This window comes from Sinohyriopsis cumingii, chromosome 15 (genome assembly GCF_028554795.1).
Source record: "Sinohyriopsis cumingii isolate HCF-2022 chromosome 15, ASM2855479v2, whole genome shotgun sequence".
Lineage (NCBI taxonomy): Eukaryota > Metazoa > Mollusca > Bivalvia > Unionida > Unionidae > Sinohyriopsis > Sinohyriopsis cumingii.
The window spans coordinates 132,524,764-132,539,960 of NC_142975.1; the positions used below are offsets into that span (position 1 = coordinate 132,524,764).

A 15,197-nucleotide genomic window follows, 5' to 3' on the forward strand; every position below is an offset into this window, starting at 1 on the left:
TGTATCTACTATATAAGCTGAATAATAGAACTAATTGGAGATTATTCCAATTTGTATGCCAAAATTCGAATTTGCATTACAAATTTACACTTTTATCAATTAGTTGAGATGATCTTTTGTCTGTCCACTACAGATGTATGTCCATCTTGTGATTGTTTCAAGAGTAAAATTTTCCCTTCAACAAGCATGCAACCAATGTTGGCACATCTTGGGATTTTTATTTTGGTTTTGGAAATAGAATCCATCATGATTCATGATCTTAATATCTACTATCGTTGTTACAAAGTCCAGATCAACAATGTTTAGTAGCACCACAGTATTTTGTTTTTCAGTTGCCTATGCAATCTCTTCTACATGTTTCACCATATGTATTATAATACCAAAAACCAATTTCTTTGTCCTACGTCATGCAGCCATGTCTGCGAGCTATAAGTAGGAGTGCTATTTATAGCAATTATCACTATTGGTTTTTCTCAGCTATAATGGAACAAGGCTTTGTTAGTGAATGTCAGTTTAGGAATTAAGCTAGAAACTAAATTTTCTTTGGAATAGTGAGATTTATGTTCATTCCTTTAGGCTCATGTGTCTCATACATATTTCACTTTGGACACTGGCAAGCCCCTATAGCCTTTTTGAATACATCATCTTCACAGTCATTGCTGTTTTTGTTTACAGAATACAAGTTGGATCAGATCACATTATACATTGGCAGATCTGGGTCTGTGCAGTTTGTTGGAGGTAATCAGTAGAACAAACAACATAGATCCTGATCTGCCAGCATTATGCAGTGGTATATCAGTAATTGGACCTGACTTATGTATCGATTCATTATGTATCTTATATTCTTTTCTCCATTTCTCCATATTGTGTAATGCTTGTGTGTGATGGATTTTTGTTTCCTTCAGAGTTTACTCCTTTGCAGATTGATATCTTATCATTTTGGATATTTTTTTGTTAAACTAATGGAAGAGCACTTTGCAAGACTATTTGTTATTTCACAATATATATAAAAACATATCATTTCTTTGTCTCACAATATAATAAACATATCATTTATGAGTTTTCCATTGAAGTATACTAACACAAGCATAGAGTCTTGCTGCCAGTATATAATCATCAGATGAGATATTTTGAGAAGCCTGAATGAAGCTTTAATTATTTTGCCAATTCAATGAATAAAATTTCCATACATTGAATCTCTAATTTCAATTTCTGCTTCAAATTGTCTTCAGATTATTTATAGACTTATTCTTATTTGTAAAAGTGAACAATTGACAACACAGTTTTGTTCACAAGCATATTCAGCTCATAACTGCATTTAGTAAAGGTAAAAATGGTGTCACATTGATACCATGCTCTTATGAAGGTGAATATGAAACCTAGGTGTAGAAATAACTCAAATGTGTAAGAACAGAACCTCTTATTTTACAGGATTTATGAATTCTTGCAGGCTGAATATCATTACATCCTGCAGCAACTGTCATAATGAGGCAAAGGATATTTCTTGTGTATTGTGCAACCTAAATAAACACTCATACAAGATCAACCCTTCCAAGTAACCTAAATGTACAGTCTTACAAGATCAACCCTTCCAAATAAACCTAAACAAGATAAACCATTCCAAATAAACTGAAATATACAGTCTTAGATGGTTCATTTCAAGTACAGTAAACCTTATTATACATTCCTTCAAGATAAACCATTCCAAATAAACCTAAATATACAGTCCTTAAAGATTAATTTTTTAAAAATTATTATAAAGGTTGTAAAATATCAATGTTAAAATTTGTTGACACATTAAAGATTAAAGATATCAAAACTCTGTAAAAGTTTTTTTTTTAAAAAAAAGGTGAAAAGGGTAAGGTTAATAAAATATAGGAACAAAATGTGTTATATTGACCAAATCCTTTTTATAATCAAAGATTTTACCAGCATAGTATCATTAAAGTTTGTCATGGCAACAACCTGCCAGAGGGACCAATGTTATCTATTATTATTATTGTTGTTGTTGTTGTTGTTGATGTTGTTTGAAATTGATTCAGTACATCAAGTAATTTTTTTCATTACATTTTTTCAGTAAGTGAGGTTTTGTGACTCAGTAATAACGTTTATTTGTCAAATTTACTATCACTCATTGAATGCTCAGGCTCAGCTAACGTGGGTATGTGAGAAAGCTTGCCAGTAGCTTCTCGTGGGTCAGTGGTTCTTCCTGGGGTTTTCCAGGGTTCTTCCTCCACCATTTATACTGGCTGCCATATATAGCGTATCTTGTGCTGAAAAATGGCATTAAAACCCGACTACAACAACAACAACAACAACAACAGCAATGCTTATAGTCAGTGTTCAGAGTGAATAACCGAAAATAAGGTTATAATACAAATTGTGCTTTGGAGTGGATCTGTTGCTAATGTTATTACTATCCTTGCTATTTGTGTTCTTAATGAGTAATAATGTGTAGTGTTTTATGTTATCTGCAAGTTCTGTTTCATTAATTTCATTTTAATCAACTAGTTTCTCTCCTTGTGTGATCCTTTACCTAGCCCAATAAATTACTAAAATTTAATACTGTTTTCCTTTTAGACGAAATGTGGTACATCTTGTTAACCAAAAATTCATTATGGTTGATACATATCGATTGTATTATCAATAATAACAGAGTTCCTCTGTTCACATCATTATTGATTATTAGCCCTGAATTGCTTTTGCAATTTATCAGACAGCTTGTTGTTTATTGTAAACTATCGGAATAAAAGAGCACATATTTTTTAACTTCATAAATTATTTTTGTTATTCATTCCCGATCTGTAATTTTGTACTGTGCAGGCTCATAATAAAAAGGTCTTGGGTAATTACATGGACATTTTCCATGTCAAAGGGGTAAGCATAGTGATTAAGTCTTGATGTTGTTGTTGTTGTTGTTGTAGGGTTTAATGCCATTTTTCAGCACAAGATAGGCTATATACATTGTGGCCAGTATAAATGGTGGATGAAGAACCTGGGAAAACCCCGGAAAGAACCACCGACCCGATTAAGTCTTGTAAAATGCTTGTAAAATAAGAAAATTCTACATGGTAATGAACAATTAGTGGTGTAAGGCCTTCACTTGTAAAATAGGATGGCAGATCTATTAAAATTCTTGGAGTGTCTCAGCTACAGTATTTCACTTAATAATGAGCTCATGTAGAGATGCTACCCAATACATTTGTGATGGTAAAGCTTCCTCAATTAAAATCTTCTGAAACTCAATTGTTGCAATGGGTTTTGATGGCACTTTTAACACGTTATTGGCTTTATCATGCCATGGAAATGAGAGCTAAGTTCCCAGTTTCCAAGGACGCACTGAGGCAGCTGTCGCCTGAGGCAGGCCTAGGTTAAGATAATGAAGCCCACACCTGGATTAGAGTCTGACTTTCTACCAGTTACAATAGCTCACAGGGCTTATAGGGTATTATGTGTAATAGCAATCCTTTGAACTTGTAATACATAATTTTGTATGCAGTGCATTGTATAACACCTCAGCAAAATTGTAGCTAATTATGGTGACAACTAGCAGCAAGGGTTATTGAACCAATCTATTTGTGGGGTGACCTACCTAGGCCCCGTTAAGGCCCCAATTTGACATCTGGGGCCTTTGAAAAATGCTGAGATCTTAATTGCCTAGAGCTGATCAAAGCTATGTATGTTAGCCTGGTTAGCAAGATCTTGGTGGTGCCTTGAAAGCGAGGGGGATACCAACCTTTTTTTAAAACTGACCCATGACAAAATATTACAAGGGCTAATATTAGGCCCAATACATCAACAGGATATATGTACTGATCAGTGTTAATATGTGGTGGACACCATTCTAAGCTCAGTGGAAAAATACTGTCACTGATGACTCACCATTCTAAGCTCAATGGAGAAATACTGGCACTGATGACTCACCATTCTAAGCTAAATAAAAAAATACTGGCATTGATTATTCTTGACAGAACAATTTTAAATATAATAAAGCACATTGCACATAATTACAATTACGGTGTGGTCAAGTGTATCTGATCATTGAACTAAATGCATCAAGGAAATTCCATGTTATTTTTATCAATGGAGTATAAATCATACAGCGAGGTCCTGGCATTGTAGTTCGGGTGGAAAAAAATATGGCACATTATTAAACTTGTTTAATCTTATATATAATATATTTTTTCTCTAAATTAATAATTTCATATTACTATAAAATATGATCATAGTATTGTTTTAGCTTTCTGTATTTTCTTCCACCACATTGAACACAAAGCTCAGAATTACCTCTGACACCCACATCATATTTTACGCATGGTTTTGGCCATAAACTCTCCCTCTGGAGACTTGCAGTTTGAGTGCTCTTAAAACTCATCCATTTTGATTGCAGGAACAGACTTAAAGACCTAAATAGTGTTTCCTTACCTTAAATACTGTATATACTCACATATAAGCCCATTTGCATATAAGCCCACCCCCAAACTGAACAGGTATAAACACAAAAAAGTGCGTGAACCACGTAAAAGCAGTCCCACAACTCTGAGACATCTCAAGATGCACGAGGTAAGTTCTAAATGCGTTTATTTAGGCAGACTTTTATTTTAAAAAACATTACATGTATGCTTATCTTAAGAAATTTATTTAATTTTCTGTTTTCTTATTGTTTCTGCCTAATTTAGATTTTTGTATAATCTGATCGAACGATGACTAGAATATAGCAGTCATGAGTTGCTGTAACACTACCTCTCCCTTTTGACTCGATTATTGTTTGTTTATGCATTATTGCATTGGACATTTTATATCAGTGCACCGTTAATTATGTTTTTAATTTGCTTTGAAATTGTAAGTACCTAACTCATTAAAATGTAATCCCAGTATGACAACACAATGAACAACAATACAGTTCGATTCAACACTCGCAGTTAGGCTACTGAACATATTTACATAATGGCGTCACTGTTTGTACATTGTAGGTTTGATTACACGCTGAATTAAGCTCATCCCTTGGAGTTGAATCATGGACAGCATTGTGCTAAACTTTAATGATATCTCCAAAATACAATAATGAAGGTTCAGAAATAATGCTTCAAAAATTAAGCTAATACCATAAAAGCTGAGTTGTAGTTTGCTTTGATGTATGCAACCTTACACCGTACCTGTCAACTTTCATGCCGTGAAGAAAAATAAAACTCACGATTTTTGGGGTCGCTCCACGTCTACCTCCCGATTTCATATCTTCCGATTTTATCACATAACTCCTGATTATTACATTATGTCTTCAATTTTCATTTCTTTTAAACAAGAAAAGTCTTACATGTTCTGTTGTATCACCTGTGAATTATTGTTGTGACAAAATAATTACTTTACTTAAGAAAGAATTTGCTTCTTCGCTAAATAAAATGTTATGTTTAAAAGTATTCAAGTAAATTAATGATTTTTTTTTTACCTCTACAACAATACAAAATTAAAAAATGAAAAAAAGAATAAAAAATAAACTGCAACAATAAAATCATCCACAATTAATTTCAATCCCAAGAATGATCACTATGAATGCTGTAACTCCATCTGCTATAGTGCCATTCCCACGAAAGAAACTTACACGAGTGAACACCAGGCATTTTTATACCATATATGCCAATGATAATTGCCATCATTAAACTAAAAGAAGGAAACAAAATACATACCACACAGCAAATATGTCCTCAGAAAACTAATTCAGAATACATTTTTTTATAATAAACAATACTAAATGCTTTACGAGTTGACAATAAGGGAATAAGGTCGGATATACCAAGAGGGGAAAATAGTTGCCACATTTACGGTACTGTGAGGCTGGCTATTTTGGTACCTTTAGTTCAACAAAATTGAGAATCCATTATTTGCCAATCAATTGCTGGTGCTTGCATAACACACAATAGTGTAGAACATGGTTTCTTTGAATTACGGCTGAGGGCCAATCTTTTTTCACAAAAAAAATAGTTGCATGGATAATGATTAACTTTTAATTAGTTGCTGTGGCTTTCTTGCTTGTTTATTTAAGACTAATCTTTAGCTATTGTGCAGTTTGACCACAGCTGACCAGAATATGAAAATAGGACACGTCACAGGGATAAATGGCAAGTTTTTTTTTGCGAATTTCACACATGTTGGACCAGGAAGATCATTCAATATTTAGTGAAAACAAGGCTTTAAAAATGCCATGGAAAACCTCCCGATTTTAGGTCCCAATCTCTTTTTTTTTTTATTCAGACTCCCTACTTGGCTTTTGAAAAGTTCATAGGTATGCCTTTGACCCCATAATCATGCTAATATTATGGAATAAAAGAAAATGACACATCATTGTACTGGTATAAATTCCCGCTTATCACAAGCCAGTTTCAGGGTTTTAATGATTATCTGGCCTGTATGTACTTCTGTTGCAAAATGAAAAAAATTTGCCAACTATCAACGCAAGATGCCGAAACATCAAGCTTTCCATTGTGTGGAAAGTTATGATGTTTGTTCAGCTAAAACACAAAACTAAAATTGATTGATGTTGATCTTAGTTGATCTATATGAGAATTTTAGCCTTTGTTATTGCCACTCTTCCTGAACATGTAAACTATGCTGGTTATGTGCCTTGTACAGTTAAACGTGCATACCTTTTTTACAAATATTACCTCAATTTGTAGGCTTGCTTATATCATTGAAAATGAGTAACTCATGAGTGTGTGATTCAACGCAAATGAAACAGCTATGAACGACAAGCTGAAATGTTATCTGAAAGAATGCAATTTGGTTGAAACAATGAATAAAGCAAAATCTGCATTTAATATGTTTGGGAATAAGTAAGGATTTAAGTGACACTATGCACACTTTGCACTGTGTAAGTACTGTACATTATAGTTCAGCCTGGTCTCCCTGGTAAATTCAACTGGCCCACAAATTATGAAGTCTCTATTTACCTTTACTTAACTTCTTGTTGGAGAAATCAGAAAATATGCACATGCAAAATAATACCAAAATCAATCATAGTACTTTATAACAGTTTAATTAATTGTCTGCTCACCGAAAGTTTTCTCTTTTTGACATGCCTATGTCTTAGGACACGGAAAAAAAATTATTGTTTTGTGTCCCAAGATTTACAGCCATTACAGTAGTCAACAAAAAGACCAAAAAACAGTCAAGTTTAGACACTGGCTCGCAGATAAGCTGACCCCCCCCCTTCTTCCAGGCCTTTATTTTTTCCTAAATTATTCGGCTTATACACGAGTATATATGGTAGTTAAAACTGTCTTTACAGTTGATGTTACAACTGAGCACTCGTAATGTTAATACCTAGTACCTTAATAGCAATGGAAGAAACTCCAGCTAAAACAAGACAAATTTTAACACTGGAGAAAATAATTATTGTAACTGAAAGAAGTGAAAACGAAAAGACCACTCACAAAATAGCAGCTTAAACGTCGGTAAAACAAATTTAGGGTGTTATAACAGAAAAGGACTAAATGAGAAACAATTTCCTATGCTAATACATGTACATGTGATCATCAAATGTAAATGTGATTTCATTGTTGAATGATGGAAGTATTTCTTTATTGCTACATAATTTTGTTTTCAGATGAATGCATGCAATACTTTCGCACGAACTACTAGTACAGAGAATATATGTATAGTGATTGTGGTTATTTTTCATTAAGTTGTTCTGAAACTGGACCTTGGATACCATTTTTTGTTGTCGGAAGGGGTGGTCTCTCATAACAGGTTTTATTGTATCAGTGAATTGTTAGTGGATAATCCACCAAATGATTTTTCTCTGATATTTGGCCAACTATAATAAACTCATAATTGTGCCACTGCAGTCTCAAGTGACCAACCATCAGTTGCTTTTATTGGTGTTTGACTGCATTTCCAACAGAAATCACATTCTCTTTACTGCACTCAAAATGAGATGAATGATATTTCCTATAGCATACAATACTTAATCCTGCATCTTTTGGAGAATTTCAATTACAAAAATTCATAGTGTCCCACAATATGATTAAAAATAATGACAGAACAGAAACATGAGCAGGGCCTGTCCTTACATGTACATCATATTGAGTTGATCCAGCTAATAAATCCAATCCATCACCAATAAAATGCAGAATTGTGTTGGATCAGCAGAAAAACAAAATCTGTCCATTCTAGATCAGCTGAAAAAGTTGTTTCAATGCACATTCATTCACAAAATGACTCTAAATTTCAATTTTAATTACACCAAAATGAGGTTTAATTTCTAAATGATTGACTTAGCATATGACCAAGTTCAAAGGTGTCTGGGTAGCACTATGTGTGCATTAATATTGTTACCATGTTTTGTTGAACTTACAGTTATGTATTTACTTTGGGATCCAGCATCAATTCAATTACTTTGTTTCTTGTAGAGTGTTCTGTTTATATTCAACTTTAAACAGAAAGCAAAGTGAGCATAAAATCAAAAGATTACTATATTTGCTTGGGAAAATATAAACTAATTTTTTCTGAGTAATACTTCACTCCTAATGTCATGCAGTATTGCTCAGAAAAAAAAACTCGTTCATCTTTTCCAATAGAAATGCAGTAACCTATAATTATTGCACGTAAGGAATTAGCTGCAAAAGCATAACAGTTCTAGAGCACCTGCCAAGCATTCAAAATGTTATTGGTAGAACTTTGATCAAGAGGAAGTAAAAGTAGTAATTGGTCTTCTTCAAATTTGTCTTGATCTAATCTCTTAAATCTTTTTCACCCCATATATTGGGAAGTAGAAACCACTTGTAACTAACTCTTACACATGAAAGCACTTTGAATCACACATTAATGAAGTTATAGGCACTGAGCAGGTGCTATTTATAATTACCTTTGAAAAGTGCATATTTAATACTGGGCCCATGCATAAAAGGGTTTGATGATAAGTCCAGACACAAATTTGAAACAATATTTGACTTTTTTAATAATGGTCCTTGTTGTTATGATTCTAGTCAGTCTTAAAATATGTAATAGAAAGAAGTCAAACTTACAATTTAAGTAAATTCAACAAACAATTTATTTCACTACAACACAAAGCAACAAATTCAAGAGACACAGTTTTTGTGAATTAAATTCCAAATAATGCTGAATATCCTATCACAAATCCATAATTATAAAATGTTCTAAATGAATTCCAAAACTTGTGAATGTCCTGATATGATATAATGATGAAGTCCACGATGTCTTTGAATAAGTTCACAAAATCTAAAGTACATGTAATGTGTTAATTCAAAGTAAATCAGTACCTCAGAAATTCTAGAGAATGTTTTAAATAAATACTCAGTCTCAAATTACAATGGATTCCCAGAGATTGATATAAACAGGAATGAATTATTTGTTTACCATCCATATTTATACACATTTTCACTGGACCTGCATCATACATCACTCCCTTGATAACTTGCACCCGGACAACTCGTGATCCCATTTATAACGTGGTGTCTAGCGTGGGTCCCAATTTTTTCCAAGGAAAATATATCTTAAATATCTTTAAAATAAGCTGAATGTGAAAAAATTACGATAAGAATTGGTAAATTAAATCTTGATACATCGCTCATTTTATCATCGAAAATGGTGATTAATGCCCGTAAAGATAGAATCCATATTGTGAAATTTGCAAGTTCTAAATAAGATATCAAATATTATGCAAGTTTTTTTATGATAAATTGTTGTCAATACACTGTAAATAAACAATCTGGTGAAACAGCGATCAATGAAAACTTCTGGTAAATGCTAACAGGTGACAAGAGAGAATTAAATAAATCCAATTAAATGTCTTGCTTTGTGAAAGTTACATTCTAATCCTTTAATTCTGTTTCACTGTAAACATCATAATCACAACATATTCTTTTCTATGAAAAGAGTCAATCAACTGTAACATTGAAACCCGTGAGTACTTCTCTGAGAACCTAACTACATGCTGGCTTTGTTTTGATCAACATCTTTGGGAAGTGTTTGTTGCATTAAAAAATCAATGAAAAGAGACGTGTTGTTTGATCACTTCAAAATTCAAAGGCATGCAAATCTGAGCATAAGTTATTGTGGTCACTACCGTTATCAAAATTTATTTTATTTGAACAATCGAAAATGGTTTCACATTTTATATGGTGGCTGGAGACCCAAAATGTTGACTATTTAAAGATCATACAGTTGAGAAATCTGCGGGATTTTGCTCGGCGGCAGAGAAATCAAGGAGTAACACAAAAAAAATTAACTAATTTTTTTTCAAAATGTGAAGTTATATTTGTCAAGCGTGTCACAAACGTCAAGTATTATCGTGTTCAAATTTACATTGTTTTAAATTTGTAGACCCATTAAATTCATGTTGGTAATGATTAACCCTTGTGTTTTTTTTTTCATTTTACTTCTACCACAATCAAATCTATCTATCTATCTATCGTTCGTTTGTTCGATCGACAATTTTTCTCAAAAAGTGTGTCGATCTTTTGTATTAAAAAACCCCATCTAATTTGGATCAAACAATAAAACTAGAATGTATCCAGTTTAATTCAACACACATATTGGTGATGTAGTGCACAATGTGTGAAGTGGTACACGTGTTAAGCGAATGGAAACCATGTGGAATAATGTTTTTGCTGATCTCCTTAATATACTGTAATTTATCCTGAAATTAATGTTGCGCTATGAGGAAAAAATAAAGTACACTGTTATGAAGAGATATCTATTCACAGTTAATCTCAGCACAATTATAAATTGAGTATTCAACACTATAACCTGCCAACCCACCCATCCCCCTTTTGCCTTTACGTTGATCCCTTTTTTGGTTTTGGCTTTTTTATAGGTCCCTCAATAACTCGCTCTTATAGTGTGGTCAATGTTTTTGGGCCCTGATGTGCACGAGTTATCGAGGGAGAGGCGTAAAAGAAAGCAGATCACTTCAGTTGAATATTCCAGTTTAATTGCAAGTAAGGCAGGGGCTAGAATGTTCTGAACTCAAATACTATCTTAACATCTTGTTTACAACTCACAGTCATAGATTAAAGTAAAGTACACAATATAAAAACATCTAACATTTGTTCAGTGGAATGGTTCCCCTGTGCCATCCACCTTTGCAACATTCAAGGAAAACCTCTTCGGTTCATTTCAGGGAAGAAATTCCGTTATACACCATTCAGGTTTCAAAGTGAATGCAAAAATCCTGCTTGAGCCTACGGAACCTCTTTTACAAAAATTTTAATACCTTAATTTTCTGCATGTAATTCCTTTCCTCACTTTTGTTTAACTTTTTTATGCTAATTTTCGTTTGTTGTAGTAAAATTCTTGAGTGGAAAATAACCCACTTGGTGTACATAAATAATACAAGAATATTTATATCCATATGTTTTTGACCTATTGGAATTTTGGTCCATTACAGTAATTTTCTTACTTCTTTCTTTCTTTGTTTTATAGTTGTATATTACCTATTGGCATGCACGACTCGTTAGTGTGCACACGCATTAGTGTGCTATTTAATTTGTGTGATTATCCACTATAGTATGCCACCAGAGCAAGCCACAGAAAGCAAGGGTGCCCTAAATGTTCCCATCTGTCTTCTGCCCAGTCTTTGACCTTTCACACAATCAGCAAACTTAAGTTTGTTTCAAATCTTTGTCCAGTTTTCCTATTTTGTGTGGACCACTCCCTAATTTAATGCCAGATATGTGAGTGTCACATTCAAGTCAGATGGTCCTGAGTTGTGAATTTTCCTACCTTATGATAGTTATTATTTATCATGTATACTTGTGATTTCCTGCCATTAGCTGGAGCATGTTATTTGATGTATGTCCATCCATCTGTTATTAATTTTATCCATTTTCGTAAATTTTGGATTTAAAAGATTAAATGTCAGGTTCACTGTTAGAGAATTTCTTCCATTAAAAGTGGTTCTAGACCTCACTGACTGTAAGTTAAATGGATAGCTTGCACTTGGGTAAGGAAGAAGCCTTTCAGTTTGGGGGTTAAAAGTCAGAAATCAAGAACACTGTTACTGACATTTCTGCACAATAAGTTGAGTTCTCCATCATCTAGAGTTAACAGATTTTATGAATGGCTTGCTCTAGAGGTGAGAAAGAGAAAATCCTTTCTGATTCCAGGGTCAAAAGCTCAGATTAAAAGAAGACAAATGGCATCCACACAATACTATTAGTAGTTCATCAAAAACCTAGACCAAAATACATGGTTTGCGTTTGGGGGAAAAGGAAAAAGCATATTGATTTTGAATTTGAAAGGTCAAAGGTCAAGGTAACTGAATAAAAAAATTGGTTTTAAATTGCATATCAAAGTGATCTGATTACATTTTTACACCGTTATAGCACTAACAGTCATCATGGTTTCACAAAGTTTTGAACTTTATGAACTAAAAATTTTGGATGAAAACTTTGTTGTCATAATCAAGTAAAACATATTTGAGGTAGATTAATAAACTTTGCTTTGTATCGCTGTATGCATGAGTAGCTGATCTATTTAAATTTTTGTGCCAGTATAATTTGTATATGCCTGACTTAAGGTAGAGTGTATCATGTCATAATGTCCATCCATCTGTTTGTTACCATTTCATTCTGATCACTAAATTGAATCGTCATCATAAAAAAGAAAATGGTTTCTGCAAAGTAGCTAGAGTTCTAGACTATCTGCAGTTACCAAACTTTATTGATGGTAGGCATTTGGGTAGCGTAGCTGTGACTGAAAGAAGAACAAATGCTTCTTGGCAATAACTCTAGGTTTTTGGCGAGCAGTGGACCAAGGTTACTGTGACTAAAAGAAGAAAAATGTCATTTTACAAAAATAATATTTGATTTCCACACACTTATTACAGTTTATTATAAATGTCTGTATTTGATTTTAGTCAGTGATTACATTTTACAAAAGAACATTAAATGCAATCACATTCCTGTCAAAAACATCAAATGTAGTCACATTCCTGTCAAAAACAAATGCAATCACATTCCTGTCAAAAACATCAAATGTAGTCACATTCCTGTCAAAAACATTAAATGCAATCACATTCCTGTCAAAAACATCAAATGTAGTCACATTCCTGTCAAAAACATCAAATGTAGTCACATTCCTGTCAAAAACATCAAATGTAGTCACATTCCATGTCAAAAACATCAAATGTAGTCACATTCCTGTCAAAAACATCAAATGTAGTCACATTCCATGTCAAAAACATCAAATGTTGTCACATTCTGTCAAGAACATAGTAGGCTAATTAATCAGGTATGTCATTCCAAATTTTTTGATTTCTTTCCTCCTTTCCTAAGTTCCAATTTTTATATCTCACTCATTATGACACACTCACTTGCTTACTTGCCTTTCACTGTTTAGAATTTAAAATGAAGGTAGTTTTTTGTATTTTTTCTTGTGTGTTTGGAGAGAGAGAGAGAGGGGTGTGTGGATTTCCTACTACTTTTTACTGACAAGTGTAAGTGTTGCTTTTACTTATTGTTAAAGGTTAATTTGCTTTGGTTTGCATATTTATTATGATCCTAGATAATCATCTTTGCAAATTTTTAGTCAGCTTCATACATAACCTCCAAGAATTATAAACATAAGTGTGTGTGTGTGATTTGGAATTTTAATGTAGCTTTAACAATTTTTCATTCATATCGCTATGATGCCTGCAGTGTGACAGTTTATAGAGATGTCTAGCACTGGGGCATCATGCCACAGACTTGTAGCATGATGTCCCATCCAGTCACATTATCCTGACACCAGGCCGACCAGTCCTAACACTAACCTCTTAATGCTGAGCGCCAAGTGAAGCAGCTGTTAGTACCATCTTATAAAGTCTTTGGTATGATTCGGCTGGGGTTCGAACCCTCATCCGAGGCAGACACTTTAATCACTTGGCCACCGGAGTGGTCATAAATACAAGTAGCAATACCTGTCATTTTATCATCGTTTAATGTATGAAATGTAGAAAAGGGAAAAATATTTTGCTAATGAAGTAATGTTCCTGTAATAGATTGTAATGACTTCTATTTTTTTAATTGGGACTTAAGGAATGAATACTTAAATTTCTTTTTAATTTTGTGCTAGTAGGACTACATAAACAATTTACCGGTAGTTCTCCAAAACAAGTGAGTAGACCCATCAGGTCCACAAGATCAAACTGAATCTATCACAGATAATACATAATAACTGCTTACCTTAATTATTTCCAGAACCATGGCCATTTCAAAGTGTTATTCCTGTTCTTGTGTTTTGGAAAGTTAGAGTAGCAGTCAATTGAATCTTCAGGATTTTTTTTACTTTTATTTTTTTTACATATCCTGAGATTTCTTTTGTCACTTGGTAAATGTTCCCAAACTCTTCACAATCCTTGAAAAGTATCAACATTTGTACAATTCCAACTTCTCCTATTGTGTGTATTTCACAAATTGAAGACACTTCAGTAGTCTTGTAGATTAATACCTCACAGCCCACCTGCTGAGAAATCAGTAGTGTTCATATCAATGATAGGGATGCTGCAGTAATGCCATAATGATTGGTGCCAGAAAACATCAGCAGAGCCAGATCAGCAGTGTATCTAGTTACTGATATAACAGACAGCATGTCTGGATGATAAAGCTGGGATTATTGGGATACTTTCTGCTGATTTGACAGTACTATATGGAGCTTTCCTCATATATGTTTCTTAGTGATACTTAAGTACTGTCTGAAGGATCTTTTTGCCTGTTTGTATGGACAGTTATATTTATCAATCCTGTCTTTACACATGGTTTTACATATTTATAATCTTGCATGAATGTTTGCTCTTTCATCTGTCCATCCTACTCGGCTCTCTCCTCCATTTAGTTTTGTGTTCTTTTATGTACCATTGGCTAACAGGGTTATACAGTTGTGTAGACAGATCTGTGCTATTGCAGCACATTTCTGCCAGTAGACGGGTCAGTCTGACCTACATTTAAAATTGTTAGTGACTTTGGTCAAATGTTTTTCTCTTGCACTTTAGGCTGCAGGGCCATGCTGATTTGTACATGTATGCCTTATGGTGAGTACAATATCCTTCCACCAAAACAAGATCACTATGACCTATATTTTGCAACTGTGTTGTTGACGACAGAATTTAATTTAGCCTACAAGACTGCATTTGCAAGCAAGGAAGTGGTCCAAAGTTCACACAAAAGAGGACATTTTTATCATTACAAACATGCAGACATCAC

At 33.6% G+C, this 15,197-nt stretch overlaps 2 protein-coding genes across 4 annotated transcripts in view; one reads left to right on the forward strand and one right to left on the reverse strand.

Moving 5' to 3' along the window:
- The window catches only part of LOC149782799 (FMRFamide receptor-like), a 34,404-nt gene extending 19,856 nt beyond the window's left edge, over nucleotides 1-14,548 (reverse strand). For both annotated transcript variants that reach the window (XM_089934309.1, XM_089934310.1), the window contains exon 1: nucleotides 14,181-14,548. In XM_089934309.1, coding sequence (XP_089790435.1) covers nucleotides 14,181-14,207 — 27 coding nt within the window. In that variant the 5' untranslated portion in view covers nucleotides 14,208-14,548. The remainder of the gene's footprint in view (nucleotides 1-14,180) is intronic.
- LOC149782797 (CD109 antigen-like) overlaps nucleotides 1-15,197 on the forward strand; it is a 642,407-nt gene that overhangs the window by 363,515 nt on the left and 263,695 nt on the right. The window lies entirely within an intron of this gene.